This window comes from Prionailurus bengalensis, chromosome B1, assembly GCF_016509475.1.
Source record: "Prionailurus bengalensis isolate Pbe53 chromosome B1, Fcat_Pben_1.1_paternal_pri, whole genome shotgun sequence".
NCBI classification, from domain to species: domain Eukaryota; kingdom Metazoa; phylum Chordata; class Mammalia; order Carnivora; family Felidae; genus Prionailurus; species Prionailurus bengalensis.
The window spans coordinates 193,933,811-193,947,162 of record NC_057344.1 but is presented as its reverse complement, the minus strand read 5'-3'; the positions used below and the strand labels follow the sequence as shown (position 1 = coordinate 193,947,162).

Genomic DNA, 13,352 nt, shown 5'->3' with positions numbered 1-13,352 from the left:
CACTTGCCAAGCTGCAACACAGGCCAGTTCTTGCTTTCTCATTGTTGTGTCCACAGCAAGCATGTGCCCAGCACACAGCAGACTCTCACACATCTGCCCAACTGAACCACAGTGAGCAGGGAAAGGAATCAGACTTTACAAAGAATGGCATGGCTGTCACAATTCCACTCCATTTGGACTCTGGGCAATAAATCCAAGCTCAGTACTTCTCATGATTGTGGGCAGATTTCTCCCCCCGCCGTCCCCCCAACCCCTCACCAAACGCTCACAAACAGCCAGACTCAGCTGCTTTGGTCGTTAACACAGTTTATTATTGGCACACTTATCAGTAAAGCATACATAAAATACAGCTGTTTTATAACACACGGAGCCACTGTGTCTTTACATGTGTGGAAGAACATATTAATATGCAAATGGAAAAATTAGTTCTCTTATAAAGTTTCACATAAATACACTGGAATTGCCCCCAAAGAAGAATCCCCATAAAAGAACCAGGTGAGGGCTTTACAAAATATTATACAAGAAATATACCATGAAAAGAAACAACAGTCAACTCAGATACAATAAAAAACACAAGAAAGTTTCAGATTTATTAAACTGCCCACAAAATTAATGGATTACATGGCTTGAAAAGATTTGGATCAACAGCAATTTTACAAACGAGTAGGTTCTCGAGGGGCCAGGTGTCTGTCTTTACATAAAAATCTGCCTCGGTGTCTTCGATGACAAAAAGACATTTCTTGTTTCAGCCCTTGGGCTCAATTGAACCAGCTGGGGTTGGAGAACCGACTGACATTAGCTCACCCAATAATTACCCTGCAAGGCCCTCTTAGCTGTTACCCAATGAAAGAAAAGGTGAAGGAAAAAAAAAATAATAATAAGGATACATTTAAATTACTGTCCAAAGGCTGATTTTTTTTCTTTTCTTTTTTTACTGAAACAAGAAACTCTCAGATGCAAGTCAAAAAGCAGAAAATATTTTACAATATTAAAAAGTCATCTGTAGTTAGGGTCGGCATATAACGAGACCCTGAGCACTGAGGGCGTATTGACAATATGGCCTTCGTCGGGGTGGGGTTGGGGGTGGGGTGTAATTAACAAACACGTGGTTAACACCGAGCCCGGAGAAGCGCGAGCTTTCGCTCTTTTCATTAAGATCAGTGCCACTTTCTGTGTTACCTGTGAAGGCCTCCAGGGAAGGGTCAGGGAAGTTTATTGGAACGATCCTCTCAATTCAAAAAAGAAAAAAAAGAAAGAACAAAGAAACCCAAACTCAGATCATTGTGGTTTAGAAACAGGTATTTGCGTGGAAGAGTTTTTTATTTCTCCTCCTTCCTCTCCTGCAAGCAAGGATCTGCAAGCGTGAGCGTGCCCCACGACCTACTGACGGCGGGTGCGGGTGCGGGTGCGGGTCAGTGTCACTGGGGAGCCTGGGGTGGGGCGTTTTCTGATTTGGTCTCTTGAGCGGCGGGGGGTTTACTGCTCCACGGGCTGCTGTTCCCCAGGGCCGGGGGGCTGTTGAAGTCTTCCTCGTCGTCCACGCCGTTGGCCGCGTCATATTGCGTGTTTTCTAATCTAGTGATTAGCCTTTCGTCCTCGTCCCCAAACTCACCTCCCATCAAGGTTGGTTCGCCTACCACCATCACATCCTGTGAACAGCAGCTGACATTATTACAGGGAAACCTTGGGACAGAGAAGCTCAGCTTAAAACACTAGCGGGAGGAGCTGGGGGGTCTAGGACAGACACGCTCGTGTACTGTGCACCGGGGGTCAAGTCTCAAAGTCGGGGGGCGGGGGCGAGACGCATATTGGATTTCTACAGGAAATAAACATTGCCTCCTGACGTGGAACAACCACGCGAGTTTATGTCCTTAGTGCGCAGCCTGACACCGGAGAACGAGCAATGCTAGCAATCTGCAGAAATAAAAAAATGGATTTTTCAAGATTAAAAAAATCCACGCTTTTAACTTGCCGACGTTGGGGACTTTTAGAGAGAGGGCTGTGGGACCTTCTGCTGGGTGCTCTCCACTACCTCCAAAAATCCACCACTTTTTATGTTAGGGCCTCTGAATGGCTTCAGACTAGCAGCCAACAGGGGGAGGGTGCCATTCTGCACTATTCACGCAACTCATTCCAAATGGCGTTCTCTCTGTCCCAAGGACAGTATACATTTTAATTGAAGGCAGAATCTCTCTTTTTTCCACTCAGCCAGGCCCTTTTATGCAGCCAATATCCTTGACATTCTGCTACTTAATTATGGTAATTAATTTAGGTAAAGTTTTCGATAAAAACAATGTTCACACTGATTTGACAATTTGCATAGCTAATTAAGTCATTAGCAAAAACCTGCTGATTGCCAACAAGCCCTGAATTTACCATCTGTTATTTCATGGTGCCTGTCACCTATCCCCACACAGGCAACCCTGCCACCAATCTGGGCAGTCAAGAGAACCAGTCTGTCCAGCTGGTGCCATAAAAGGAAGAAGAAGAGCACTAATTATAATTACATTGATGAAGCTGGCAGTCATCAGAAATGGAAGCGTGCAAGAAGAATCCATCTAATCACTCCTTTAAGCACAGATTGTCCTTCCATGCAAACAAGGAAGCCACCTACTGTAGCCGGGAGCATCGTGGAGGCCACAGCTGGAGAGGCCCGGGGCTGGGGGCAGAAGGGGGCATACACAGGGCACGGCTCCGGCCTCTTTGTTCAGAGAGGGCTGTGTGGGGTTGGTGGGTGACCTGGGCATGGGACAGGACACCTGTCAGGTGATACTGGGTGATACTTGCTGGGCAGGCTGTGAGCAATAATCTACTCAAAAGTGCGGTGACTCCAGGCGAGTGCCCAAGGCCATCAGCTTCCGCCTCTACCAAAACAAGCAGGGCTGAGCCCGATGCTTTTGGAGACGTAAGGGTGTGTTTCCTGATGCGGAGGCTAATTCGATGAAATGCCTTGGTAACTGCGCGAAAATTTTGTCTTCACTGGGGCAAGAGAGGCTTTCCTGGGACGGCATAGGAGAATACTGCCTTTGGTCAGGAGGCGGTCCATTGGGCCCTCCCGTTTCTTTCTAGAATTATGAAGGTGCCAATTGAACAAAACCCTTACTTGTCGCCTGGTTGATTTTGCGGTGGAAAACCTTGTTTGTTTGTTTGTTTGTTTGTTTGATTGACTGATTGATTGGTTCCCCTAGAATTATGGGGAGATAATCAATAGATTTCCAAACTGTGTTTTCTGACTAATCGATCTTGTGATTTGATAAACATGATTTTAAAGAGATATGTCCCAGATTAAGTAAATGCCTCAAATATGCACTGGGTAAACTCAGCAAATATAGGTACTGGCAGGACAATCAGAAGTGTGCTTCGAAGAACGTACTGACTATGCAACGAAGAGCCAGACACGACATTGACATGTGGGGAGACTCATGAGGGCTCAAGGTGAGGTACAACACAGACAGAGACTCTGATTGGCAAGAATGCCGACAGGACTGGAGATGGAATGTGGCCTCCAGAGAGGAGGGGACATTATCGGGTTAGCCATATGACCCGTTGGGGGTGTTCTGGACAAAAAAGTGCCACTTGGTTACAGGCAGTTAGGAGACAGTGCTTATGATCAGGAACAAAGGTGGGGGGGGGGAAGAATGGGGCAAGATTGGGCAGAGGATGACACGGGTTCATCTCATTTCATGACTTACGTGCAGCACACGTTGAAAGGGTCGGAAAACACATGCATAAGGTGTCACAGGGCAGGGGAAGGGTGTGGGAAGTGACCACGTGGGTCCGCATTAGTACTGTGAGTCCAAGGTCATCGAGAGAGGCTGGGGCAGTGTGAGGAGGTAAGCGTAATTTGGAAACAGAGGAGAAAAATCAGAAGGCAGCTTAAGCGTGACATTAGAAAAAGTTCTCGACACTCCAGGTGCCTTCATTGCATCAGAAAATAACAGTTATTCAAGAAAAGTACTGTGAAAATAGTGATTTGAGTCACTTCAAATGGGACTGATATAGGCTTGTCATGTTTGGAACAGGCATGGATAGTTGTAAGCATCCTAAATTTCAGAGTGATGCCACATTTGCCTTCCTGATTGTACGAGAAAATCCTTAGCCAGATACATAATCCTGTGTGTACCTGTGCGGATGAGTGACAGATGGCAAGCTATGACAGATGTGTGCCGTGGGCTTCTCATGTGCATAGATACCTGAGGCCGCTTAGGCCGCTATGCACGGGGCTCTACCTGCTTCTTCTAAACCTACAGACTCAAAGAGTGGTTCTCTGCTCGGGCAGTCTCACTTGGTTAGCCTCACACAAAACGAACGGAGACATAGTGCACGTTCTGGGCTGCCTCTACCTAGCGGATGTTGGCCCCGTTTTCCCCACCCCCCCATCTTTAAAAATCCCCCCAACGTTCAACATGAGTAGTGAGAGTTGCATTATCCTTCCCGTCTCTGCTATCTCGTGTGTCCCACAGGAGGCAGGGCTGGTCTGTCTGAGGGTAACCCCGGATGCCCTTCGCTCCCCCTGAGGCAGACCTCTGCTCCTCGCCGGAGGCCTGGAGGCGCCACGCCCATTGTCACATCTTCTCACTAATCCCCCGTGCAAGGACCACCAACCTCTGAGGAGGACTGGAAGTGACTCCTTTCAGGGCCCCTCAATGCTTCTCCTTAAATTGGCCAGAAGGGGTCACTGCTGTTGAATGACACAGGTCTCCATCCCTCCCAGGGTTGAGGCTGCAGTTCGGGATCGCTCCTAGCCCCTGCTCATGGAGTGAGAAGCAGAATCCAAGGATTAAACCCTAGTCCTCGCCGGACACGCACGTTTGCTGCCGCGGCAGCCAGGCGGACCACAGCTGTGGTCACGGTGGCACAGAGAACCTGGCCGTGCCTTCGAACGAGGCAGCCCTTGTGCCTGCAGATCGCGTTCTAGTTCAACAGTCAAATCGTGTCGGTAATTCAGTACACAGGGTTAAAAGAGGGGGTCGCTACAAGCCAGACGATGCCTATGGCGGAAGGTCCATTCAGCAAGAGTGCACCCCGAAATGTGCACATTTTCCTAACGTGGCGGTGGCTTTTTCCTGCCCCCCCTGGGCCATCTGTAAGCTTGACTTCATTGAAACATCTCGAATTGCATGGTGCGGGGGTGGTGCTGGCGTTCTGCTCTCGTTTTCTAATGGTGCCTTGTTCTCTCGAAGTCCAAGGGGTCTCACTTCATTAAAAGCCCTCTCGACACAGGGATCCTCCACTAAGATGTAGTTGTTGGCTTGGAGGATAGGAGCATAAGGGAGCGGAACAGACTATGTGCCCTTTAAAATAAAATTGAAATGTTTCCGACGAGGCTAGGGATGTCGAAATCTGTGACACACATATTGCTATTCTACACCTGAGGCAGACATCACCAACGGATGGCCCACCAAACCCAAGGCCTCAGAATCCTGCTCAGTGCCGTACCCTGCTGGCTGACACCGGGAGACTGAGCTGGCAGGAGAGACTGAGCTCTTCAGTGACCGACAGGGCCTGGGTTTTTGTTGTGGTTGTTTAATCTCGGTATTGCTGATATCTGGTACGGTGTGGGGCACATAGTAGGAGCTCAAAACAGCTGTTGAACTGAACTGAATTCTTGCAGTCACTGTGCCTTTAAGGAGCAATGCCACAGTTCCAGAATTCTCTGGAATGCACTTCCATTTGCTAGAGGAAACTAACAAATGTTAGTTTCTAAAACTCCAGGAGTAGATGAATAATAGGCTACTTGTGTGCACTTTGGGGTTGATTTATTTATACCAGGCCATTTTCTCTGTGTATTTTCCAATTTAACCAGAAGTGGGCCTAACTTATTGGTACCTTCATAAAAAGACTCTGTTGTTTTTTTTTTCTTTGATTTTTTTTTTTTCTGACTCTTTAGCCAGTTCAGAAAACAGAGGTGAGTCTGGCATTATTTAAAAACTATAATTCCTAGCGGTCTTAAAATTAAAATGGTACCTTCCCCACAGGCTGGCCACTCTCTCCATGACCCTTTCTTTCTAGTGCAGTGATGATGAAAACCATACCCTCTGTCTATGGAAGACAGGAGAAGAGTCTCAGTGGCCCAGGTGATTCTCAGGTACTGATGGGGTTGCCTCTAGCCAAAGAAAACCGACCGATGGAAAGTGGGTAAAAGTGGGTTGGGGCCAGATTTGAAAGACACATTTAGAAGTAAGTGGAGAATCCCCATGAAAGAAGAATCCACTCTCACATGGGGAGAGATATGAGGACAACAGACCAAGACAGGGAAGAAGGTGTGAAAGAGAAAAGGTAAAATTGTACTGGTTGAGGGAAGTAATAAGAAATAGAACACATTTCCGAAGACATGGTATCCAAGGGATAGCCATGAAGCACCACGGAAGTATCGGGGTTCAAACGACAGTCAAACGCCTGGAGACAGGGTGATGTGACAAGGGCAGCAGAGAAGGACACCCACAAGTAATCGTGGAGGGGACGAGGGACGAGAAATGTTCAGAGGAGCATGAGAATTTAAAAGCGATAAATGATCTAACACTGGGCTGAGGAATCTGGAGTCAGGAAGGAAGTAGGCAGACAGGACAGAACTTGAAAAGAAAAAAATGGAGATGAAGAAAGTGCCCACACGGGCAACGCGCTATTTGGGGACACCCGTCAGCTGTCAGCCTCGGAGTTCAAAGAAGCCCCCTTCTAAGCGGCCCATTTCCTCTGTCAAGACCCAGAAATGAAAGAAAGGGTCAAGAGGTCAGGAGAGTTGAGACCAAACCAAGGGCTGACCCTCCCCCTGATCTAATGAAATGGGTCAAGTGGCATCCACTGAGCTGCGATTTTAGTGGCCGAGAGTTAATTACCTGAGTCTCAAAATGAGAAGGGCACCCATGTTGGGAAGGCCCAGTCAAATTACAACATGGAGCCTGAACGCCGGAAGCTAGTTTCCAGTGGAGCACAGGGGTCCCCGGGGATCGTGCCGAGGGCCCCTTCTCTGCCACCAGGCATGGCGCTAAGTGATATTTTAATTAAGCCTCACGTGACACATCTCCTGTCTGTGCCTCTGACGGCTCTGTAATTCAGGTCCCTGTGCAGCGCAGACGCTTAATATTCCTTCCTAATTCCCAGTTTGCAGGGGAAGGTTTCCACGGTAGAGCTCCTCCCGCCCACCCTCCCCCTGCCCTTGCCTGGCCCTCCCCCGCCCCCAACCCAGAAGGCAGGAGCGGCTAACGGGGACTTTCCCTGGGCCCCCAGCAGGCGGAGGACAGGCGGAGGCGGGATTTCGGGCCTAAGAGGAAAGCGAGACTTACAGGTACCTGACTGGACAGACTCAGGTTAGCGGCTGGCGTCTTCTTCTTGCTGCCGGTGCTGTTGGCGGTGTTCCCGGCGCTGCTGTTGGACGTGCTGCTGGTGGAGTTTTTTCTTTTTCTCCGCTTCGTTGTCGGCTGCCGTGTGGGTTCTGCTGCAAAACGGACAATGGATGGAGGGTCAGATCTGGGGCAACCGTCACCATACCGTCCCCCCAAGGAAGCTGTGCTTGTAAATGACAAAGAGCACACTCTACATTGTTGCCGTTTCTTTTAGCTTCACGCTAAGTGAAGGGAGGAAGCCGTGGCTTTATCCTTTTAGCACCAAATGGGTGCAACTCTTTTCTTTGGTCTCTAGATCAAACGATTTGTGCTTCACTGTTCTCTCTACCGTTAGACACGTGCCTGCAGTCTAGTAAATGTATTTTAGGGGCGAGCCGCAAATACCACTGTTAAGAGTCGCGTGAAACATATTATCACCATTACAGAATTTGAGAAAACCCTTTTATCTGGACTGTTGGCTCTTTAGGGGGAAAGGAGGGCTCTGCGTTCCCCCGGGGGGGTCTCCGAGGAATGAGAGAAAGGGTTAAAACGAGTTAAGGTGGTAGACCAGCATCTCCCAGTCGGCTCCTGGTTGCAGGCCAGCGCAGACCTTGAGATGCTCAAGTCCAGAAAAGAGGAAGCATGAGTCCTATCAGCTGAGAGTGTCACACGTAGGGTCCCTAGCTCAGTACAGTTCTCAGGTTGCATGGTTTGGACCCCGGTGTTTAAAGAATGCTGCTCATTTCAAAGTTGCTGCGGGGAGAAGGTCGAAGTGTGCTAGGGCCAACTTCTGCACGAAGGGGAACTAGATCCTTGCAGCCAAGTCCCGCTTAGAAACAGAGGAAAATATTGCGGACCCGACAGCTGAACAACGTCTTAGTGGAAGCAGAGGGACGTGTGGTGATGTGGGGCCGGAGGATGTTATTTGTTTACCTGTTAGGTGGTGTGAGAAGTACACAATGTTTTCATGTTCGTAATGGTTTCATCTGCTTCCTGTGTTTTATGTCATGACTATTGTATGTTCCTGGCAAGTCTGTTAATTCGGTTCTATTCTGATCTTTGTTTTGTAAATGAGAAATCTGCGGAAACTTTTTCCAGGCATCTACTAAGTTGGAAATATCATGTAAAATCATCCTTTTTGCTAACCCTCTTTTGAACCAGCGCTGATGGAGAGAAGGTGAGCCAGGGACCCAGCGAGAGAGCCTTGTAGCATTTTCTTACAACATTTATGCGCTTCTGATGGGCAGTGGGGAGGATTTCCTTTAAGGCTCATTTCAAAGGCCACTTAGTCCACCAAATTACCCCTAACATTTGAGGAAGAAGAGGATTGTGTTCCTATTTATATACCAATTCTTTTTTTGTAAATATTTTGTCTCTTATGTGCAAAGATTTTTTTTTCTTTTTTTTGTAAACATGATTAATTTTTTTAAGTTTATTTATTTTGAGAGAGAGCACAAGTGAGTGTATGTGTGCAAGCAGGGGAGGCGCAGAAGGGGGGGGTTGGAGAGAGAGAATCTCAAGCAGAATCTGCACTGTCAGCACAGAGCCTGACACGGGGCTCGATCTCATGAACTGTGAGATTATGACTTGAGCCAAAATCCGGAGGGAGTCGCATGCTTAACCTACTGAGCCCCCCAGGTGCCCCAAAGATCTTCATCAAAGGTCCTAACATGTCTATCTCTAGAGAGTTATGGGTGCTGCTCCTAAAAGTTGTAGAAACAGGAAATAGAATTTTTCCAGCTCAAGATGCTGGAAAAGAGCTGAGTGACACATTCAAAGTCAATCAAATACTTAGTTCCCCTGACAAATAGCTTCTTCCATTACCTCAAGAATTAAAACTGACTACTTTCTTTTTTTTTTTTGGTATCTGTATTCCTTCATGAAATTTGGGGGAAATATACCGAAACTGTGTGCTCTGGATTATTCCCATTGGCAGCAGGTAGCTGAGGTAAGAGAGTCATGAACTCTGGAGACATAAAAACCTATTGTGACACAGGCCTCCTTCATTGATGAGCTATGAGACTGACCTTGGCAAATTACTACTTTAAATTTCAGGCCCTCAGGGCGCCTGGGTGGCTCAGTCTGTTGAGCCACGGACTTCTTCTGCTCAGGTCATGATCTCACTACTCTTGGGATCTCACTGCTCATGGGCTGACAGCTCAGAGCCTGGAGCCTGCTTCGCATTCTGTGTCTCCCTCTCTCTCTGCCCCTCCCCCCTCGTGCTCTGTCTGTCTGTCTGTCTCTCTCTCTCAAAAATAAACATTAAAAAAAAAATTTCAGGCCCTGTATATTTAAATAGGAAATAATAAGTACCTCATAAGGTTATAATGAGGATTCAGCAAAAGAATGGAAGGTCCGTGAGGGCTGGGATTTCTGTTTCATTCAGGGCTGTACCTCTAGTGACTAGAACAGTGCCTGGCACCTAGGAGGGGCTCAATAAATAACTATTGAATGAATGTTTTAATTAATAAATAATATATAAGTTATATATGCATATGTGGGAAAATACAGGTTCTCAAAGCATTTATTGAGTGAACTATTTTTTCTCATAAAACCCTATTGATATTGCAAGAGAATATAATTTAAGCACATTTAATGTGTTTGAAAAATAATGCTCTAAATGTCTAAAATTCCTCTAAGAGGGGGATGTAACTATTCTATGTAAAATAATGCCCATTTTCTCAGATGTCTAAATATGTACTTGGCTAAGTCTATCTTCATTTTATATAAAATGCCTCGCCAATTACCAGTGGAAGGTGACCATTATATTTTGTGATTCAGAAAGCTATGTGCTTCGTGTTAATAATTACTCTTTATAAAAATAATTTTTAGCGAATGGATACGTTTTGCTTTTATGATCAATGAGGCTCAACACACGCCTGGGAGTAAAAATGTATTAGATAGAATGACAATTAATGATAACTGGAAGCAGTAATTTCAGAACCTCAGCAGGAGACTATAGTATCTAAACTGCCTTCTAAGGAAGTGAGGAAAATGGAATCTTTTATGTATTCTCTTCATGATCAGAGTACCCTTTGATATTAGATCTATCTTTAAAAATGAAACAATTTATTTATTTTTTTCTTTCTTTCCTTTTTCCCTTCCATCCTCCCTTCCTCCCTCCTTTCGTTCCTACAATTTCTATGATTCTTAAGCAAACAAACAAAAAACCAAGCAAAATAACAACAGACTGTGAGAAGCCATCAGTCTTGTCCAGTGGAACAAAGACTAGACTGGGAGACAGGAAACCCTGGTTCTGATTTCGGCTTGGCCAGTGACCTTGGTAACATTGAATAAATCAGTTGACTTTTGCGGGTCTCAGGTCCCAAGTGAGATTGCAGATGATTCCTAAGGATGTTTTTATTTTACAAATTAGATGTCCCCCAGTCTAAATATCCATAATGAGCTACTTTTCCTGATCAATTTATGCTTCCTTCCTTCCTTCTCACATCATTTTATCCCCAAAAGAGGCCTCCCTCAGAAGACACATTTTTAGAATGGGAGGGAAGAACGAGGTCGTACCTGGTGGTGCTACCATTCGCTGCCACTTCTGAAACAAGCAGGTCTTCAGGCAGTCTCGTGGACTGAGGTTGTAGGTTTTATGTCTCGACATCAGCTCCTGCATTGGCTCCAGTATTACACACAACTGCAAAAAAAGTTCAAAGACGTTGGCGTTTCGCTACTTGATAATATTATTTGCAGTAAGTAATGTCAACAGCTGGAAACAATTAGAAAGCTTAAAGGTACTTCTCTTTTTCTCCTGCTTTTGATTTTCTCTGTGCAAGTTTGGAGGAAGAGAAATACTACCAATACCTGATAATGCCCACTTCATTTACTATTATTTATACTACCATATTATAGCTGAATGTGATTTATACCCGCACACACACACGCGTGTGCATATCCAAGGACTCATTCCGTACAAACTCTTGGGTGGATGTATGTAGCTCTACTCTGAATTCAAATGATCCTTTCTGGTTAAAGAAAAAAAGCTCTCTTCCGTGGAGCACAGCATGCTCTGATTTCTACTCTGGTTTCTGCTGTTGTTCCTGTTTGTATAACCACACACTGTGAGTTACAATGCTAGTTTATGTAGATTACGTGGCAGTGAAAGCCATCTTTTAAACTCTGGAGAACAGAGTGGCAACTGCAAGTACTTTTTTGATCCTCATTCTTATCAAGGCCCGTGATGAACACTATTTTATTTTTATTCATGTGCTCGTTTGTATTTTACACATGATGATAATGTCAGTAACATATGCCCACATTAGTTCAGCGTGGGGGCTTTTTCTGTGGCGCTGCACACTGTTGCTTTCTTCCCTCCTTTGGTTAGATTTTTCAGATTTACTTCGGTCCAAGACATCTGATGACAAAGATGAATGAATGAAACGAGAACGGAAATCCATTTAGGATTGCCTTGAACTTTTCTGAATTCTTTCTCCCGTTGGAAGCTCACCAGAATACTGCCACATGGAGAGTGCCGTATCGAAGAAGACAAAGACCACAACCTGGAATGATGCATCCAGTACTGTTGCAATTACAACCACACAGATATTGGCAGTGCACCCTCCCATGTGGAAAAACACTAGTTCATTATGAAAGGCAGATGTGCAATCTCCTCCTTCCTCGGCCCATCGCTCCGACTACCCCCTTCCCTTCTGTCATTACTCAGCAGACACGTTGGCTTTTATCCACTGGTTTCCTTCTCACCTGGAATTCTCCCCTCCCCTCTTCTTGGCCAATAATGCCCACTCGTCCTTGCGACAAGGTCACTGCTCCTGTTACACCTTCGCCTTCATCTCTAGGTTTTGCATCTCCCTACGCAGGCTGAATTGGGTGCCTCTCTGTGGTTCTCTCCATGCACCCAGCCCTTTCTGCTTCACGAATGTACTCATCCGTGCTTTGCAACTATCTGCTTCTAGTCTTTCTTCCACTTGACCTTGAACTCTTTGAATGCTGAGACTGTGCCTTTTATCTCTGTGTCCCTAGGCTTGGCTCAAGTGAATGGATGCATTTAAGGTGTCTTTAAAAAGACCGGAGGATTTTTCCATGCCAATGTTCCTGAACGTATGGTCTAGGTAACACTTCCATCGGAACCAAATGAGTTGATAATTAAAAATGCAGGCTTCTAGGGGCACCTACGTGGCTTAAGTCAGTTAAATGTCTGACTTCAGCTCAGGTCACGATCTCGAGGTTTGTGGGTTTGAGCCCTGCGTGGGGCTCTGTGCTGACAGCTCAGAGCCTGGAGCCTGCTTTGGATTCTGTGTCTCCCTCCCTCTCTCTTTCTTCCCCTCCCCCATTTGTGCTCTGTCTCTCTCTCTCTCTCTCTATCAAAAATAAATAAACATTTAAAAAATGCAGATTTCCAGGTTTTTCCCCTTCTGTTTCACTGGGTCTGGAGCTGGGGTCCTGAATCTGCCTTTTGGAAAAGCATGCCCCTGTCATATTCTGATACATACTCCCGAAGTCTGCCGCCCTACATATGTGCTAGGCTTTAGAAAAGATACATATAAACAGCAAGACATGTGCAAATTCCCTGTGGTTTCCAGCTTGAATTCCACTCTCTTCTCACTTAACCCCACTTGCCCATGCTGCTCCTCTCTTCTCAAGCCTAAGCATGATAATCAAGATTACCTTCATCTAGAAAACATTGTCTGCTCTTTTTACCTAACAGTGATCTAAACTTGACCCAAACCGCTAACTCCGTTGAAAGGACAGCTGTAATCTCTTTCCCACTGCAGTTTCTCAGGAAGAAGAGAGGAAGACTTCAAAGCCTAAATGACATGGGTCAGCCAAAGAGACAAAGCCACTCAACCCTAGTGGATCAGGCTGTCAAGTAATGAGATCTGGATGCGTGATGGTACATCTTCAATCTTGTCTATCTTCTTGCTTATTTGGAGTCCTCCCTGAAACGTAAAGTGTTAGTAAGGAAGACCCCATGAAAGAGGGGAGATTCCTGTGCAATGAGCTCCACATTCCCACACCGTGAAGACTCGATGTGGACATTACTCCATTAAGAATTCCTCGCTG

At 46.1% G+C, this 13,352-nt stretch overlaps 1 protein-coding gene across 11 annotated transcripts in view; it reads right to left on the bottom strand.

Annotated features, from left to right (window-relative positions):
- Positions 1 to 289: 289 nt before the first annotated feature.
- Positions 290 to 13,352, bottom strand: part of LDB2 (LIM domain binding 2) — a 381,770-nt gene continuing 368,707 nt past the window's right edge. For 2 of the 11 annotated variants that reach the window (XM_043572892.1, XM_043572900.1), the window contains exons 6-8: positions 10,845 to 10,968; positions 7,284 to 7,435; positions 290 to 1,649 (exon numbers count right to left, since the gene is read on the bottom strand). In XM_043572892.1, the coding sequence (XP_043428827.1) occupies positions 1,419 to 1,649; positions 7,284 to 7,435; positions 10,845 to 10,968 (507 nt within the window). In that variant the 3' untranslated portion in view covers positions 290 to 1,418. The other 9 variants (XM_043572898.1, XM_043572897.1, XM_043572901.1 and 6 more) reach the window with 9 other exon arrangements.